Raw genomic sequence first — 12,288 nt, 5'->3', positions numbered from 1 at the left:
GTCACAATATAAATAATGTCTCCTTATTCATCAATCTATAAATTAATCTATATAAACAGTAGTGGCACTTATTTTATTTATTTATTATTATAATTATAATAGTAAGCTTTCACCTTTGCATGATAGGAGCTGACAATTGAAAGAGATTGAATTGGATAATGGTTTGCGTTGAGAATTTTGTGATCTATTTTTTTAGTGGTGAGTCACATATAGGTGTCGTGTCATATGTGGAAAAATAAAAAAAATAAAAAATAGTCGTACTAAACCGTGAATCTCGAACACTTGTTAAACATATAAAAAATAAGATCAACGACAAAATTAATATTGTAAAAATAACATTTTCCAATAAAAGATTTCATAATTCCCATATAATTTCTTTCTAATATTTTAAAAAATTTATCTTCCGAAGAAATCGAGGAAGAAAAAACCAAGTACGAGAAAGAGTTATAGATCAATACAAAAACATAACAGCTTTAATTTGTATTATATATATTTGATTGAAAACAAGTTGCTTGTGTTTTGCGCTTTCTTTGTGATTGGCACTTTCCACTTTGACTTTGCTTTTACAAGTCATTTTTATTGATTCTTAGTAGCAGTTCATATGATTAAATTGCAGGACCAATTAACTTGTCTATAGAGCATGGATTCTTCATCTTCCCAATATGTTTCCACAAGAAATATTGGTGTATATGATCCTACTCACCAATTTACTATATGGGAAGATCATTTCAAGAGTAATGGTGATTTAAGTTTATATGAACCTAATATGAAGTTTAATAATCAGGTTTGTGTTTAAGTTTATCAAATTTATGCTTATGATAATGACTATTTTTCTTCTGCTAATTATATTTTTTTATGCTGTTAAATACATAGTCAGAAGATGCTTCTTTTGGAATATTGGGAACATCAATCAAGTATGACCAACAAGCTAATAAACTTACTGAGAAGGTAATTGTGTTACTAATTTGACAATTTGTTTGGTATCAGAGTGAGTTTGTCAAAATCACAGTGAGTTACCGTAATTTTGCAAATGTTATACTTTATAACTTCAACAAAATCACGGTGCTACTGTGATATCATACATGAGTTGAATTACTTTTTCTACACGGGGACCCTTAGATACATACTGCATGTGCAATATTAGGTTCAAGTTGTGTCTGACCGCATAAGTTGAGATACTTCGGTAAAATAAAAATCTTCAATCACATTAGTCGATTAAGGGAAAATTGACCAATCCGAAAGGACTAATGCGATCAATATTTAATTTTAAGAGATCATTTTGAAATTTTGTTAATTAAGGAACCAAATTGCTCAACCAGTAACTATTTTAGGGACTAAATTGATGATTCATCGGATTCGTTCCTTATGCCTCCAACTTTGTAGAAACTTTGACTGAAATTGGAAAGCATTTTAGAACCACATTTTGGACTTACTTTGCACTGCAGATTAGGAGGTCCCCCTGCTTCCAAATTTTGGGTGTCTGGCTTGCATTTTTAATGCTTATAAGGTGATGAAACATGCAGATGCAAAGACGTCTCGCACAAAATCGAGAGGCTGCTCGTAAGAGTCGTTTGAAGAAAAAGGTTTGGAGTTTTATACTTCATACATTCAAAGACATACCAAACAAACAAGCATTTGATTTCTGACATTTCGTTACAGGCTCATATACAACAGTTAGAATCGTGTCGTTTGAAGCTAGTGCAGGTAGAGCAAGAGCTAGATAATACAAGACAACAGGTAATATGAAGCTTAATGCATGTTTGGTATCACGGTTAGTTTCTAGAGTCACGGTGAGCCACTGTGATTCTCGCAAATTCACCATGATACCTGACATTTATTACTTGCTTTTCTCCCCCACTTTTGTCAATCTCTTGATGCAATAAAACTGCAGGGATTGTATATTGGTGGTGGATTGGATTCTAATAATTTAGGTTTTGCCGGTTCTGCAAATTCAGGTTGGTTTGGTTATTGAATTATTGTTCTTGATATTGATATATCACTGCTCTAAACTCATTTCTCCAACTAGTTTTTGGATTCTAAATATACCTAATTGACAGAAATAACAACTTTTAAGATGGAGTATGAACATTGGGTGGAAGAGCAAAACAGACAAATCTTGGAATTGAATAGTGCTTTAAGTTCTCATATAAGTGACACACAGATTGAGGAACTTGTAAATGGCATCATGAATCACTATTTCAAACTCTTTTGCATGAAATCTGATGCTGCAAAAATAGATGTTTTCTATGTTATAACCGGCATGTGGAAAACAACATCCGAACAATTTTTCTTGTGGATTGGAGGTTTTCGCCCCTCTGAACTTCTAAAGGTAATGCCTAATAAACATACTCGATCAACTTGGTTTTTTACTTTTTTAATTTCAGTTGTCATATTTCTATTTAGGCATAATGTATGTGATGAGAATTGCAGGTTCTGGTTCCTTTGATTGAACCATTGACAGAACAACAACGGTTTGATGCGTATAATCTTGAAAAGTCATGCCGGCAAGCAGAAGACGCCCTTTCACAAGGTATGGAAAAACTCCAGGGAATGCTTACCGACACAGTAGCAGCAGGAGAACTCATTGAAGGAACTTACACTCCACATATGGATACTGCAATAGAGAGGCTGGAAGCTCTGGCTAGCTTTGTCAACCAGGTAATGTATAATTCTCTATGTGTATATTTCGCTAACACATAAATTACCACATTATTAAAAATGTTATACTAGGATACTAGAAAATTTGAACCAGTTAAGCTCAATATTGTCAAACAGGCTGATCATCTACGACAGGAAACCTTGCAGCAGATGTCTCGAATACTTACCATACGTCAAACTGCTCGATGGCTGCTTGTTTTGGGCGAGTATTTTCAACGCCTAAGGGATTTGAGCAAGGTATGGGCCAATCGTGGCCGTGAACCTGCTTAGTCTTCGAGCAAGAGATAAAGCAAACTTGTAATTTTGACACCATGGTCGTGATTATTATGACCACAATTATCTAGTGTCTACATTCAAAACCATGTCCAGAGGGTCCTGGTGGCTGGCAAAGATGTGCCTTACGAAGTTGTAAATATGACTGCCCGTTTATGAATAGATGATTATGGCGAGTCTATTGATATTCGTAAATTTTAATGTAAAATATGTATAACTTGTAAGTTAGGCTAGGTGTTTTGAACATTCCTAGACAATTTTATTCTTTGGCATGCTCTAGAAATCTCTGAACATACTAATTTTTTCTAAATGTGTTTTGAATTTGCAAATAATGTAAAATATGATTTCCGAGATTCAAATATGAGGTGTTTATCTTGATTGAACAAGATTTGAACCGTCCAATCTTTAATGAACAATAACAATTTACATAGCATAACGGAATCATATTTTACATTATTTGCAAATTCAAAACACATGTTTACAAATGATTTTCGATATAGCAGTTTGCCTTATCAAGGAAATCTACAACTTTGTCATAGAATAATCCAGGGCATCTACAAGAAAATCTGCAATCGAAGAGAATGGTCAGTCGAATAAAACTTTTGCAAGATTAAAAGGCTTCAATATAAAATCAGGAACTTGCATATCTCAGTTAAGGGATCGAGGACATAATTATACCTGCGTCATCTTTACTGAAACACATTGGAGGCTTAATCCTGAAAACATTTCCATGCAGTCCTCCTTTCTCAACTAGAACAACAAGCTCTTCAATCCATATGCAGGTAGATAGTTAGATTAATTATTTGGAACATATATTAGAAAGAACGGCTTTATATGCATGATGAAATGATAATTTCTGACCTCTAAGTTTTTCGAACAAGACAGCCGTTTCAGCCTTTGCCGGTGTCTTGTTTTTCTGGTCTGTAACTAGCTCTACCCGCACCATTAATCCTCGTCCCCTCACATCACCAATGACTGACACATTATATAATAACTATGAGAATAATCAACAAAATTGCAGCAAAATGAGAAACGTTTTTGTTATGATGCAGCTACATGCTGACTATAACAGATCATTTACCAGGCTCAAGTCAAGAAATTAGATCCATCGACCTAAGAAGGCATGTACACAGATAGCTAGAAAGTGCAAACATGCTATAAAAGAGTTGTATTAAAAAATTAACCATTTCTAAGATTTTATATTAAAAAATGACATACTGTCATGCCGTTGCTGAAGTGATCTCAAACGCTTAAGCAGGTGAGAACCAACATCAGCGCAATGAGCGTGACGCTTCTCGTTATTCAGAATCTTGAGCACTGCAAGCCCCCCAGCAGTAGATACCGGGTTCCCACCAGCAGTAGATAACGGGTTCTGGGACATCACACTTGCAATTTTTGGAGTTGTGACCGCAGCTGCTAATGGACAACCGTTGGCAATATCCTAATAGTAATACAGGTTAATATGAGATATAATGGAACAATTGCAAAAGATATGAAAGATAAAAAGCTAGAACAAAATACATTCTAATTCTACATTGAAAATATAGTACAAATAATACAATTTAAAGATAGCAGAACAAAACACATTGAGCTTAAAAGACATCCATGCATGCTTAACGAAACTCATCAGAGACAACGTTGCACTTCAAATGTAGAAATGCTCTAAGGTGCCAAGGTTTCAGGAACTAATTAATAAAAATATAAGATTTTAGATTTTAATATACGTCAAATGGAGAAATACCTCAAAGTATAACAAAACTGGTGGCATTAGTTGGTTTAAACCTTTAAGGGGATAATCTAACAGGATTCATTCCCAACAAGATCGGTCATATGGAAAGGTTAGAATCACTCAACTTGTCAAAAAATCATATTTGTGGTAGAATGCCAACAAGCTTTTCGAATTTGACATTTCTTAGTTACATGAATTTGTCTTTCAACAACTTAGAAGGGAAAATTCCACCAAGCACTCAATTACAATCCTTGGATCCCATAGCATGTTTTTCATGACTTCTAGTTGGAGAAAGATTCTAGCATTTCCCACAAATGAAGAGGGATCAAAAGATTGTAGCTGAGTGCTTAGTATTTATTTCCCACAAAGTCTTACAAACTTTGATGATTAGTTCTTCTTCTGATCTTTTTAGTGTGACTATGCTTGGGTTGTGAACTTGTGATCTCAGTTAAGTCAATTATATAATGGTGTGACTTTCCAGCCACGGACTCAATGATATGAATGAAAAACAGTGACTGCATGTGCTTTGTTTCCAGCTTTTCACCTCAAAGTACTGGAAATGAGAGTGATTTCACAGCTTCTTCTGTGCACATTCATGTGAAATGGACCATGACATCAGGGTCACCATTGAATGCTGCTACTCATGTGCTATGTTTAACTAAAAATAGGAGTACTTATTACATTATTTCACATCTTTTGCATAGAGAAGGAATCTATTACCAATTTTGGTTAACCATATTCATTCAAATACACATGGAGTGGAATCAGAATTTAATCCTGTTGTTGTGACTTTCTAGTCACAGACTCAGGGATATGATGAAAAACAGTGTGCAGGGCCGGACTCGACTATTTGGAGGCCTAAAATAATTATAAAAAAACGCAAATTTTTTAAAAAGAATTATCCTCTATTTAAATTGTAAATAACATAAGACATAAAAAATAATTATCATCGTAAATAACATAAAAAGAGACATATCCTAATAAATTTGCTGCAAAGATTGAATTTAACGGTTTTAATTTAATTTGAAGACTACAACTAAAATTATGCAACAAAAAAAAAAGGGCAATGTTAGGATTTGAGCCAAGAACCTTGAAAACACAACCATCATAGTCTACAATTAGTCCATTGATGCACATATGATGTTTAATGAAGATTGACAATATATAATTATTATTGTAGGGCCTCAAAATTTGGATTCCCAAAATTTGGAGGCCTGATGCCGTCACACACCCAACACATGATATTGGGCCGGGCCTGACAGTGAACTAGAGGAGGAGTTTCAAATTGCTCAAAGTAAGAAAATGCCAACACATACATCGTGATAAACACAAATCAGTCAAAACAGAATAGAGTATGAGATACCATGGTTGCGAGCCTCCCACAAAAATAACTGTGCTGAGAGCCATGCACCTCTGTCCAGCAGCTCCAAAACCACCAGCAACTAAAGCATTTATTTACAGTAAAATCAGCATTTGCATTTGGCATGACAATTGCATGATTTTTGGCCCCCGTATTGACTGCAAACCACAGTTTATTAATTGCGAAACTTCATATCACATGGATATTAACCAACAATTTCACTAAGAGGAGGAAAAACGATCTGCGCCTACCTGAACATGTTTCCCTTCAGCTGCTGCTCTTGAATATAATTATATAAGTGCATTCCAGCCTTTAATACAAATAAGAACATCAGATAAGTGTATACAGAAAATAGAATATAAAGGGGGATAATTGTTTGCAAAATCTTAGCATTTATAGTCACTTGCTCTCTTTTAGTTATCCGAACGACAAACATCATTCAATTTTCTGACAGAAGGGTTGATTTTGGCTAAAAACACTAGATTTTAAGGTCGCAAACGAGGAATTGCATGAAATCAACAACGAAGTGAATAAACAAACAATTATTAGATGACTTACAACATTGGAACCAACAAATGATATGGCTTTGATATTGTCATCATCACGAATGACATTCACAATATCCTGTCACCAAATGTATAGTTAAAAGCATCAATATAATCTGTAAGAAAAACGGAGCACAATTACTTCATTCTTAACATATCATAAAGTGAAAAAGTCATTGCCCTGAGAAATCATCAATCATGAAAGTTGAGAAATGAATGCAAACTTCCGAGCTCAACCAACAATCGTATGCAACAGAAATATGTTGCATAATATATGTCATAACAAATTTACAATGGTAAGGAAATATCTAATGAATGACTGATAATATTTCAGTGACTAAGTGAACAAAGAAGACTGTTACTAAAAAATGCAGAATTTCAAACTAACGGCAGCATCAGAATTCGAAGGTTGGAATGGCTATAAGAAACAAAGGCATGGAAAAATTGAATGTCAATAATACAATTTCTTGGAATTACTAACTGTGTCTTGCATGTCATTTTCAAAATCTTCAATTTTGTGAGACTCTAAATAGCAAACAGATGATTAGGTTAATCATAAAATTCGTAATACTTGTTTTATGAGAAATTAAGAGGCAATTATTTAATTGAGTTTCCAACTTGTGGTGTTTCCAGTACAGTCTGAAAATTCTTAAGCTTGCTCCGAATGACCAACGATGCTAGTGTCTGTTTTCCATTATAATATTACACTATGATCCATACTGCGAAGATAATTCAAGGATATTGATGTAAAGCCAACATCACCTGGGTCAGTTTTAGAACAAATGTATTGCCAGAGGTAACGGCCAAGGGGAACATCTGCAAATGAAAATAGTTGTAATCTGTTATAATGTCCAATAGTATGTACACACCCGGTAAAAAATAAAGGCGAACCAAATTACTAGGCAAGATATCAATACAATAGCCAACATCCAAAAGAAAAGATAGAAGATTTCATACCCACAAGGGAATCATTGCAGGAAAGTTGAAAGGATGAATACCAGCACAAACACCAATTGGTTCTCTAACGCTGTAGAGTTCGAAACATACTCCATCAGAACTTGTGTTGTTTTTCACCTTGAGCAACTCCACCAAACCCAATTCGTGGACAATTCAAATCGCCATGAATCTCCCTAACTGAGTTGAGCTTCTATCAGAACATGGCAATACTTTTACTGAAAGACCTAGAAAATAATTTTCTAGGTGAAAAGAATTTCTTTCTTTTCCTTTCAAGCTTAACCTGTTGAATCCCCTCAACGCTCAAACAATTGGACACTCACACTACAACAATCACATAACTATGGTCCTCACACTCCACAAAAGAAGCTTTGGAATTTTGTGAAAGAATGAAGAGGGATATGAATGTTAATTTGAGCAATGATAGAGTTTTGATTTATTTTAGCTATTGAGTTGGTTTTTACTAATACTCACTTTGTGCCTTGGAGCTTAAGGAATATATGGCTTATTTATCTCTATTCGGCTAAAGGCGTATAATTTAGAGTTAGCCAAATTTTTAGAGAAGAAAACTGTTGTGCATTATCGGTATTAGTGATGATTTATTTCTTAACTACCAGAATCTCCATTGTTTTAGGCTGCTTTTTGTTACGCTGCACTATTTTGTTCATTCACCAGAGATTTTATTCCATTAAATTTTTCTGGTATGATTTTTAACAACGCAGTTGTATTAGCATTTAGCACATCATTGTTTGTTCCCTTGGGTTTTTTGATCTAGTCCCCAAGTTTTCTTTTTATTTTTGTTTTCATTACCTACTTATTTTTTATTTACTTTAATATATTAATTAGAGTGCTGCAAATAATATGTGGTGGTTTTGGAGTGCCATGGATGTCAAATCCAATCCACCATGTGATACCTTTGCACCCTAATTTCTTGCATAAAAAAGACCTTGAAATCATTGAATTGGAGATATTCAATAGAAACTTAAAATAAATTTAACTCTAAATTTATTCATGGTTCCCCTAAACAGAAAATTATGGCTCCGCTATTGTTACAAATGATATTGCCTTGTAGCAATTTGATGCTAGCTGCTAGCAGGATGCATAGTCATTTCATAAATTTGTAATAGAATAGTCCAAGGCATCCACGAGAAAATCTGTAAGTGAAGAGAATGGTCAGTGGAATAAATTTTTTGCTAGATTAAAGGCTTCAATATAAAATATTGAACTTACATCTCAGTTAAGAGAGCAAGGACAGAATTTTACCTGCATCATCTTTAGTGAAACACATTGGTGGCTTAATTCTGAAAACATTTCCATGCAGTCCTCCTTTCCCAATAAGAATACCGAGTTCTTCAAACCATATACAATTAAATAGTTAGACTACTTATTTGAAACATAGAGAAAAGGAAGGCTTCATTATGCATGATGAAATGATTATTGTCTCACCTCTGAGTTTTTCGAACAAGACAGCAGTTTCAGCCTTTGCAGGCGTCTTGTTTTTTTGGTCGGTAACAAATTCTACCCCGACCATTAAGCCTCTTCCCCTCACATCACCAATGACTGGCACATTACATAATAACTATGAGAATAATAAAGAAAATTGCAGCTACATGCTGACTATAAGTTATCAGGCCCAAACCATAGATAGACAAAAAGTGCAAACATACCATAAAAGAACTGTATTACAAAATTAACAATGTCTAAGATGTTATATTAAAAAATGACATACTGTCATGTCGTTGCTGAAGTGATCTCAAACGCTCAAGCAAGTGAGAACCAACATCAGCGCAATGAGCTTGACGCTTCTCCTTATCAAGAACTTTGAGCACTGCAAGTCCTCCAGCAGAACATACAGGGTTCCCACCAAACGTATTAAATTGAATCTTCTGGGCCAACACACTTGCAATTTCTGGAGTAGTAACCACAGCTCCTAATGGCAAACCGTTGCCAATACCCTAATACAGATAATATGAGATACAATGGAACAATTGCAGAAGATATGACAGATAAAAATATAAGATTTTGATTTATACCTTCGCCATGGTAACTATATCAGGAATAACACCTTGTGTCTCGAATCCCCAATAATGGCTTCCTGTGCGACCAAACCCAGTTTGTACTTCATCTGCAATGCAGACACCACCAGCCTTGTGTACGATGTCATAGACACTTTTTAAATAACCAGGTGCGAGTTCAACTGCTCCTCCAACCCCCTAGAATAAGCCATGAGAACAAGTAAATAAAAAAGTAGGCCAATCTAATTACCTCACCACCTTAAATATTGATAATGCTAGATTATACATGCCTGAATTGTTTCAGCTATAAATCCAGCAACTCTTCCTGAAGTGCCATAGTCAATATGGTCTTGGAAATCATTGACATAACTGTTGGTATCTGCGCCAAAGCGTCCACGGTATGGATCTGGATTCATAACATGATGAATTTCACCCTGAAAGGTTCAAAGCATGGTCAAGAATAATTTTATTGTAGCGTCTGAAATAGAAAAGTGAATTCGCAACTGTATGATTGCAACCTGACTAGCTCAGAGTTAGCAGTTGCACATATAATTTATGGTTTGTTTACTTGCAAGTTTTCATTTCCTAAAGCTGGAAATAAAAAAATCCAAATGAGAACCAATTTTGATTATACTAAAGGCACACTTTAAATTTGGTTCTCAAATTTTGAATTCCATCTTTTAAGTGAGCAAAACAGGATGATAAAGAAATGAACTGCTAACAGTTGCAAGTCTGCAACCACAACATTGACGAAAAATAGTAGCATAGCTGGGAGAATCGATGTATACCCTAACAGTGTAACTTATAATTCTGGTTGGGAAGTTGAAAACATTATGATTCAATATGCAGGAACAATTGAAAATTTGAAATATTATGATCAAATTTGAATAAACAAACCTCTGGTATTGGGTATTTCCAGGTATTAAGAGCAGTGAGACCCATTGTACTAGAACTTCCTCCATGATATGCATTTCTTAAAGAAATCATACCAAGATTACCAGTATACAATCTGGCCATCAGCGTTGCCAATTCATTCGCTTCAGAACCAGAATTTACAAAATATACAATCTACAATTCAAAAGTTTACAATTACATTCGATATCAAATGAAACCTAACACATGAGAAATTTAACACAATGTGTATCCAATGAATGCATTAACATAAGAAATCAGAGCCACCATGCAATAATATATATCTACATAATCAGATAAGATATTGACTCACTTTAAGATTTCCAGGCATTTTCGATGCTAACGCCTCGGCAAAATCACCTATAGCATGATGTAGATAAATAGTAGTTGCATGTTGTAAAAGTTTACTCTGATCAAAGATTGCCTTTAAAATTTCAGGATGACAATGTCCAGCAGAAACAGTTACTATTCCAGCAAACGCATCAAGGTATCGCCTTCCAGTCTCATCATACAGATATTGCATCTTCCCTTCCACAATATTCAACTACACACATTTTTCAAATTCAAATTCCAATCAAACATCATTCACTAATAATTTCTTCAATATACACATAAATAATTTCACAAATATAATTAAATTAAAGAAGAAAAAAAGAGTGATGAGGTTTATTGTGGAAACTGACGGGTTTTTGATAGAAATGGAATACGGAAGGACCGAGGAATGTTTTGCGTTTGGCGAAAACTTGATCGGCGGATGGTCCATTATACGGATGAGGTTGGTGATCGAACGGTGGAATCTGTGGTGGTGTAGTGATGTTTTGAGCGGCGGTGGCGGAGGAGGATGAAGATCGGAGAGAAGAGAAAGCTTTGCATGTGGCGGTGAGTGAATCGGAACGGTTAGATTTGGTTGCTTTCTTGAGTAGAAACTGCAAGGTAGCCATGGTTGATTGATTAATTGGGTTTTGATCTGATGAGAGAGTGAAGTGAAGAGAATTACTAAATACTACAGTAGTATAATATAATAATCTATTAAGTATTAATGAATTAATTAATTAATTTAATAAATACTCTCATCCGAGTCACAGACACTGAAGCATCGAGTCCAAAATGATCTTATCATCATATTGTTTTGATTAAACTTTTTTAGTGTTATGGTACGATGTATTTTCTTTCCTTACTTGTGTTCTGGGATAAAGAAAGATACAGATTTTGACGTGGAGTGGAATCAGATGTCACTCGTGATTAAGGAAGTGGACCACTTTCAAAAATATTCTGCTAAAGTACAATAGACTGCCACTGATATCTTTTTTTCCTTTTTAAAACAATATCAGACCTTATACCAACAAAGTTACGGCATGTCGCACTATATGCGTACGACCAGAGGATCGAATCTCAAACATTTTATTTATTTATTTTAATTTTTAAGTGAATTTTTAGTCATAAGACTACCTAAAATCAGAGCTTAGTCACGTACAGTTTTTTTTTTTATATCAATGAGGGCCGTAGCTCGAAAAGAGTTTTTTTTTTTTATTACATGGAAGAGTAATTTAAATGATATACAATGTATAAAGTCATGATTAATAGTATAACAAATACTGCAAATTTTATAAAATTTACCGCTAAATTGAAAGTTTATATAATTTGATATGTTATTGAGACACGTCAAGATTAAACGTTTATGAATTCTCTAAGTATAATTTTCCCTTTTAAATGAATATTTTTTTTTATTATTTTGTTTTAAGTTTCATGTTTTTCTTTATTTTAATTCAACTGTTTTTTTGACAGGTATGTTTAAATGAAATGATACTTTTTTTTTTTGTTTCAAACTAGAAAAATATTGAG

At 34.2% G+C, this 12,288-nt stretch overlaps 3 protein-coding genes across 6 annotated transcripts; 1 reads left to right on the top strand and 2 right to left on the bottom strand.

Annotated features, from left to right (window-relative positions):
- The first annotated feature begins 287 nt into the window (after positions 1-287).
- Positions 288-3,141, top strand: LOC123913901 (transcription factor TGA4-like). 3 transcript variants are annotated; one of them, XM_045964807.1, is made up of 9 exons: positions 326-431; positions 617-784; positions 874-948; positions 1,524-1,583; positions 1,660-1,737; positions 1,892-1,955; positions 2,058-2,329; positions 2,431-2,658; positions 2,776-3,141. In XM_045964807.1, the coding sequence occupies exons 2-9, from the start codon at positions 641-643 to the stop codon at positions 2,926-2,928; spliced, it is 1,074 nt and encodes a 357-aa protein (XP_045820763.1). In that variant the 5' UTR covers positions 326-431; positions 617-640; the 3' UTR covers positions 2,929-3,141. The 3 variants fall into 3 exon arrangements, with proteins under 3 accessions (XP_045820764.1, XP_045820763.1, XP_045820765.1); XM_045964808.1 differs by having other exon boundaries at positions 288-784; XM_045964809.1 differs by lacking the exon at positions 326-431 and having other exon boundaries at positions 722-784; positions 1,446-1,583.
- LOC123913902 (alanine--glyoxylate aminotransferase 2 homolog 1, mitochondrial-like) lies at positions 3,088-6,236 on the bottom strand. Of its 2 annotated transcripts, none has more exons than XM_045964810.1 (5): positions 6,024-6,236; positions 4,150-4,372; positions 3,793-3,906; positions 3,610-3,696; positions 3,088-3,497 (listed from the first exon to the last, which is right to left on the bottom strand). In XM_045964810.1, exons 1-5 carry the CDS (start codon positions 6,144-6,146, stop codon positions 3,454-3,456), a joined length of 591 nt encoding a protein of 196 aa, XP_045820766.1. In that variant the 5' UTR covers positions 6,147-6,236; the 3' UTR covers positions 3,088-3,453. The 2 variants fall into 2 exon arrangements, with proteins under 2 accessions (XP_045820766.1, XP_045820767.1); XM_045964811.1 differs by lacking the exon at positions 6,024-6,236 and adding an exon at positions 4,673-5,149.
- A 2,253-nt stretch (positions 6,237-8,489) lies between these two features.
- Positions 8,490-11,584, bottom strand: LOC123913899 (alanine--glyoxylate aminotransferase 2 homolog 1, mitochondrial-like). Its single transcript, XM_045964801.1, has 9 exons — positions 11,130-11,584; positions 10,760-10,990; positions 10,432-10,602; positions 9,825-9,968; positions 9,553-9,732; positions 9,249-9,474; positions 8,966-9,079; positions 8,783-8,869; positions 8,490-8,673 (listed from the first exon to the last, which is right to left on the bottom strand). Exons 1-9 carry the CDS (start codon positions 11,385-11,387, stop codon positions 8,630-8,632), a joined length of 1,455 nt encoding a protein of 484 aa, XP_045820757.1. The 5' UTR covers positions 11,388-11,584; the 3' UTR covers positions 8,490-8,629.
- Between the last annotated feature and the right edge of the window lie 704 nt (positions 11,585-12,288).

The sequence above is a fragment of the Trifolium pratense genome, linkage group LG3 (assembly GCF_020283565.1).
Source record: "Trifolium pratense cultivar HEN17-A07 linkage group LG3, ARS_RC_1.1, whole genome shotgun sequence".
Taxonomy (NCBI): domain Eukaryota; kingdom Viridiplantae; phylum Streptophyta; class Magnoliopsida; order Fabales; family Fabaceae; genus Trifolium; species Trifolium pratense.
This window is presented reverse-complemented; position numbering and strand designations above follow the sequence as displayed.

What these genes read in the sequence shown, in the direction of transcription:
- LOC123913901 (XM_045964808.1), top strand. Translation starts at nt 641, where the DNA reads ATGGATTCTTCATCTTCCCAATATGTTTCCACAAGAAATATTGGTGTA. An exon ending in CTAATAAACTTACTGAGAAG is followed by an intron (nt 949 to 1,523) that starts GTAATTGTGTTA and finishes TGAAACATGCAG; the next exon opens with ATGCAAAGACGTCTCGCACA. An exon ending in GCCCCTCTGAACTTCTAAAG is followed by an intron (nt 2,330 to 2,430) that starts GTAATGCCTAAT and finishes TGAGAATTGCAG; the next exon opens with GTTCTGGTTCCTTTGATTGA.
- LOC123913902 (XM_045964810.1), bottom strand. Translation starts at nt 6,146, where the DNA reads ATGCCAAATGCAAATGCTGATTTTACTGTAAATAAATGCTTTAGTTGC. An exon ending in GTGGGAGGCTCGCAACCATG is followed by an intron (nt 4,373 to 6,023) that starts GTATCTCATACT and finishes TATTACTATTAG; the next exon opens with GATATTGCCAACGGTTGTCC. An exon ending in ACTTCAGCAACGGCATGACA is followed by an intron (nt 3,907 to 4,149) that starts GTATGTCATTTT and finishes ATAATGTGTCAG; the next exon opens with TCATTGGTGATGTGAGGGGA.
- LOC123913899 (XM_045964801.1), bottom strand. Translation starts at nt 11,387, where the DNA reads ATGGCTACCTTGCAGTTTCTACTCAAGAAAGCAACCAAATCTAACCGT. An exon ending in TCCATTTCTATCAAAAACCC is followed by an intron (nt 10,991 to 11,129) that starts GTCAGTTTCCAC and finishes AAATGTGTGTAG; the next exon opens with TTGAATATTGTGGAAGGGAA. An exon ending in TTTCACTAAAGATGATGCAG is followed by an intron (nt 8,674 to 8,782) that starts GTAAAATTCTGT and finishes CTTCACTTACAG; the next exon opens with ATTTTCTCGTGGATGCCTTG.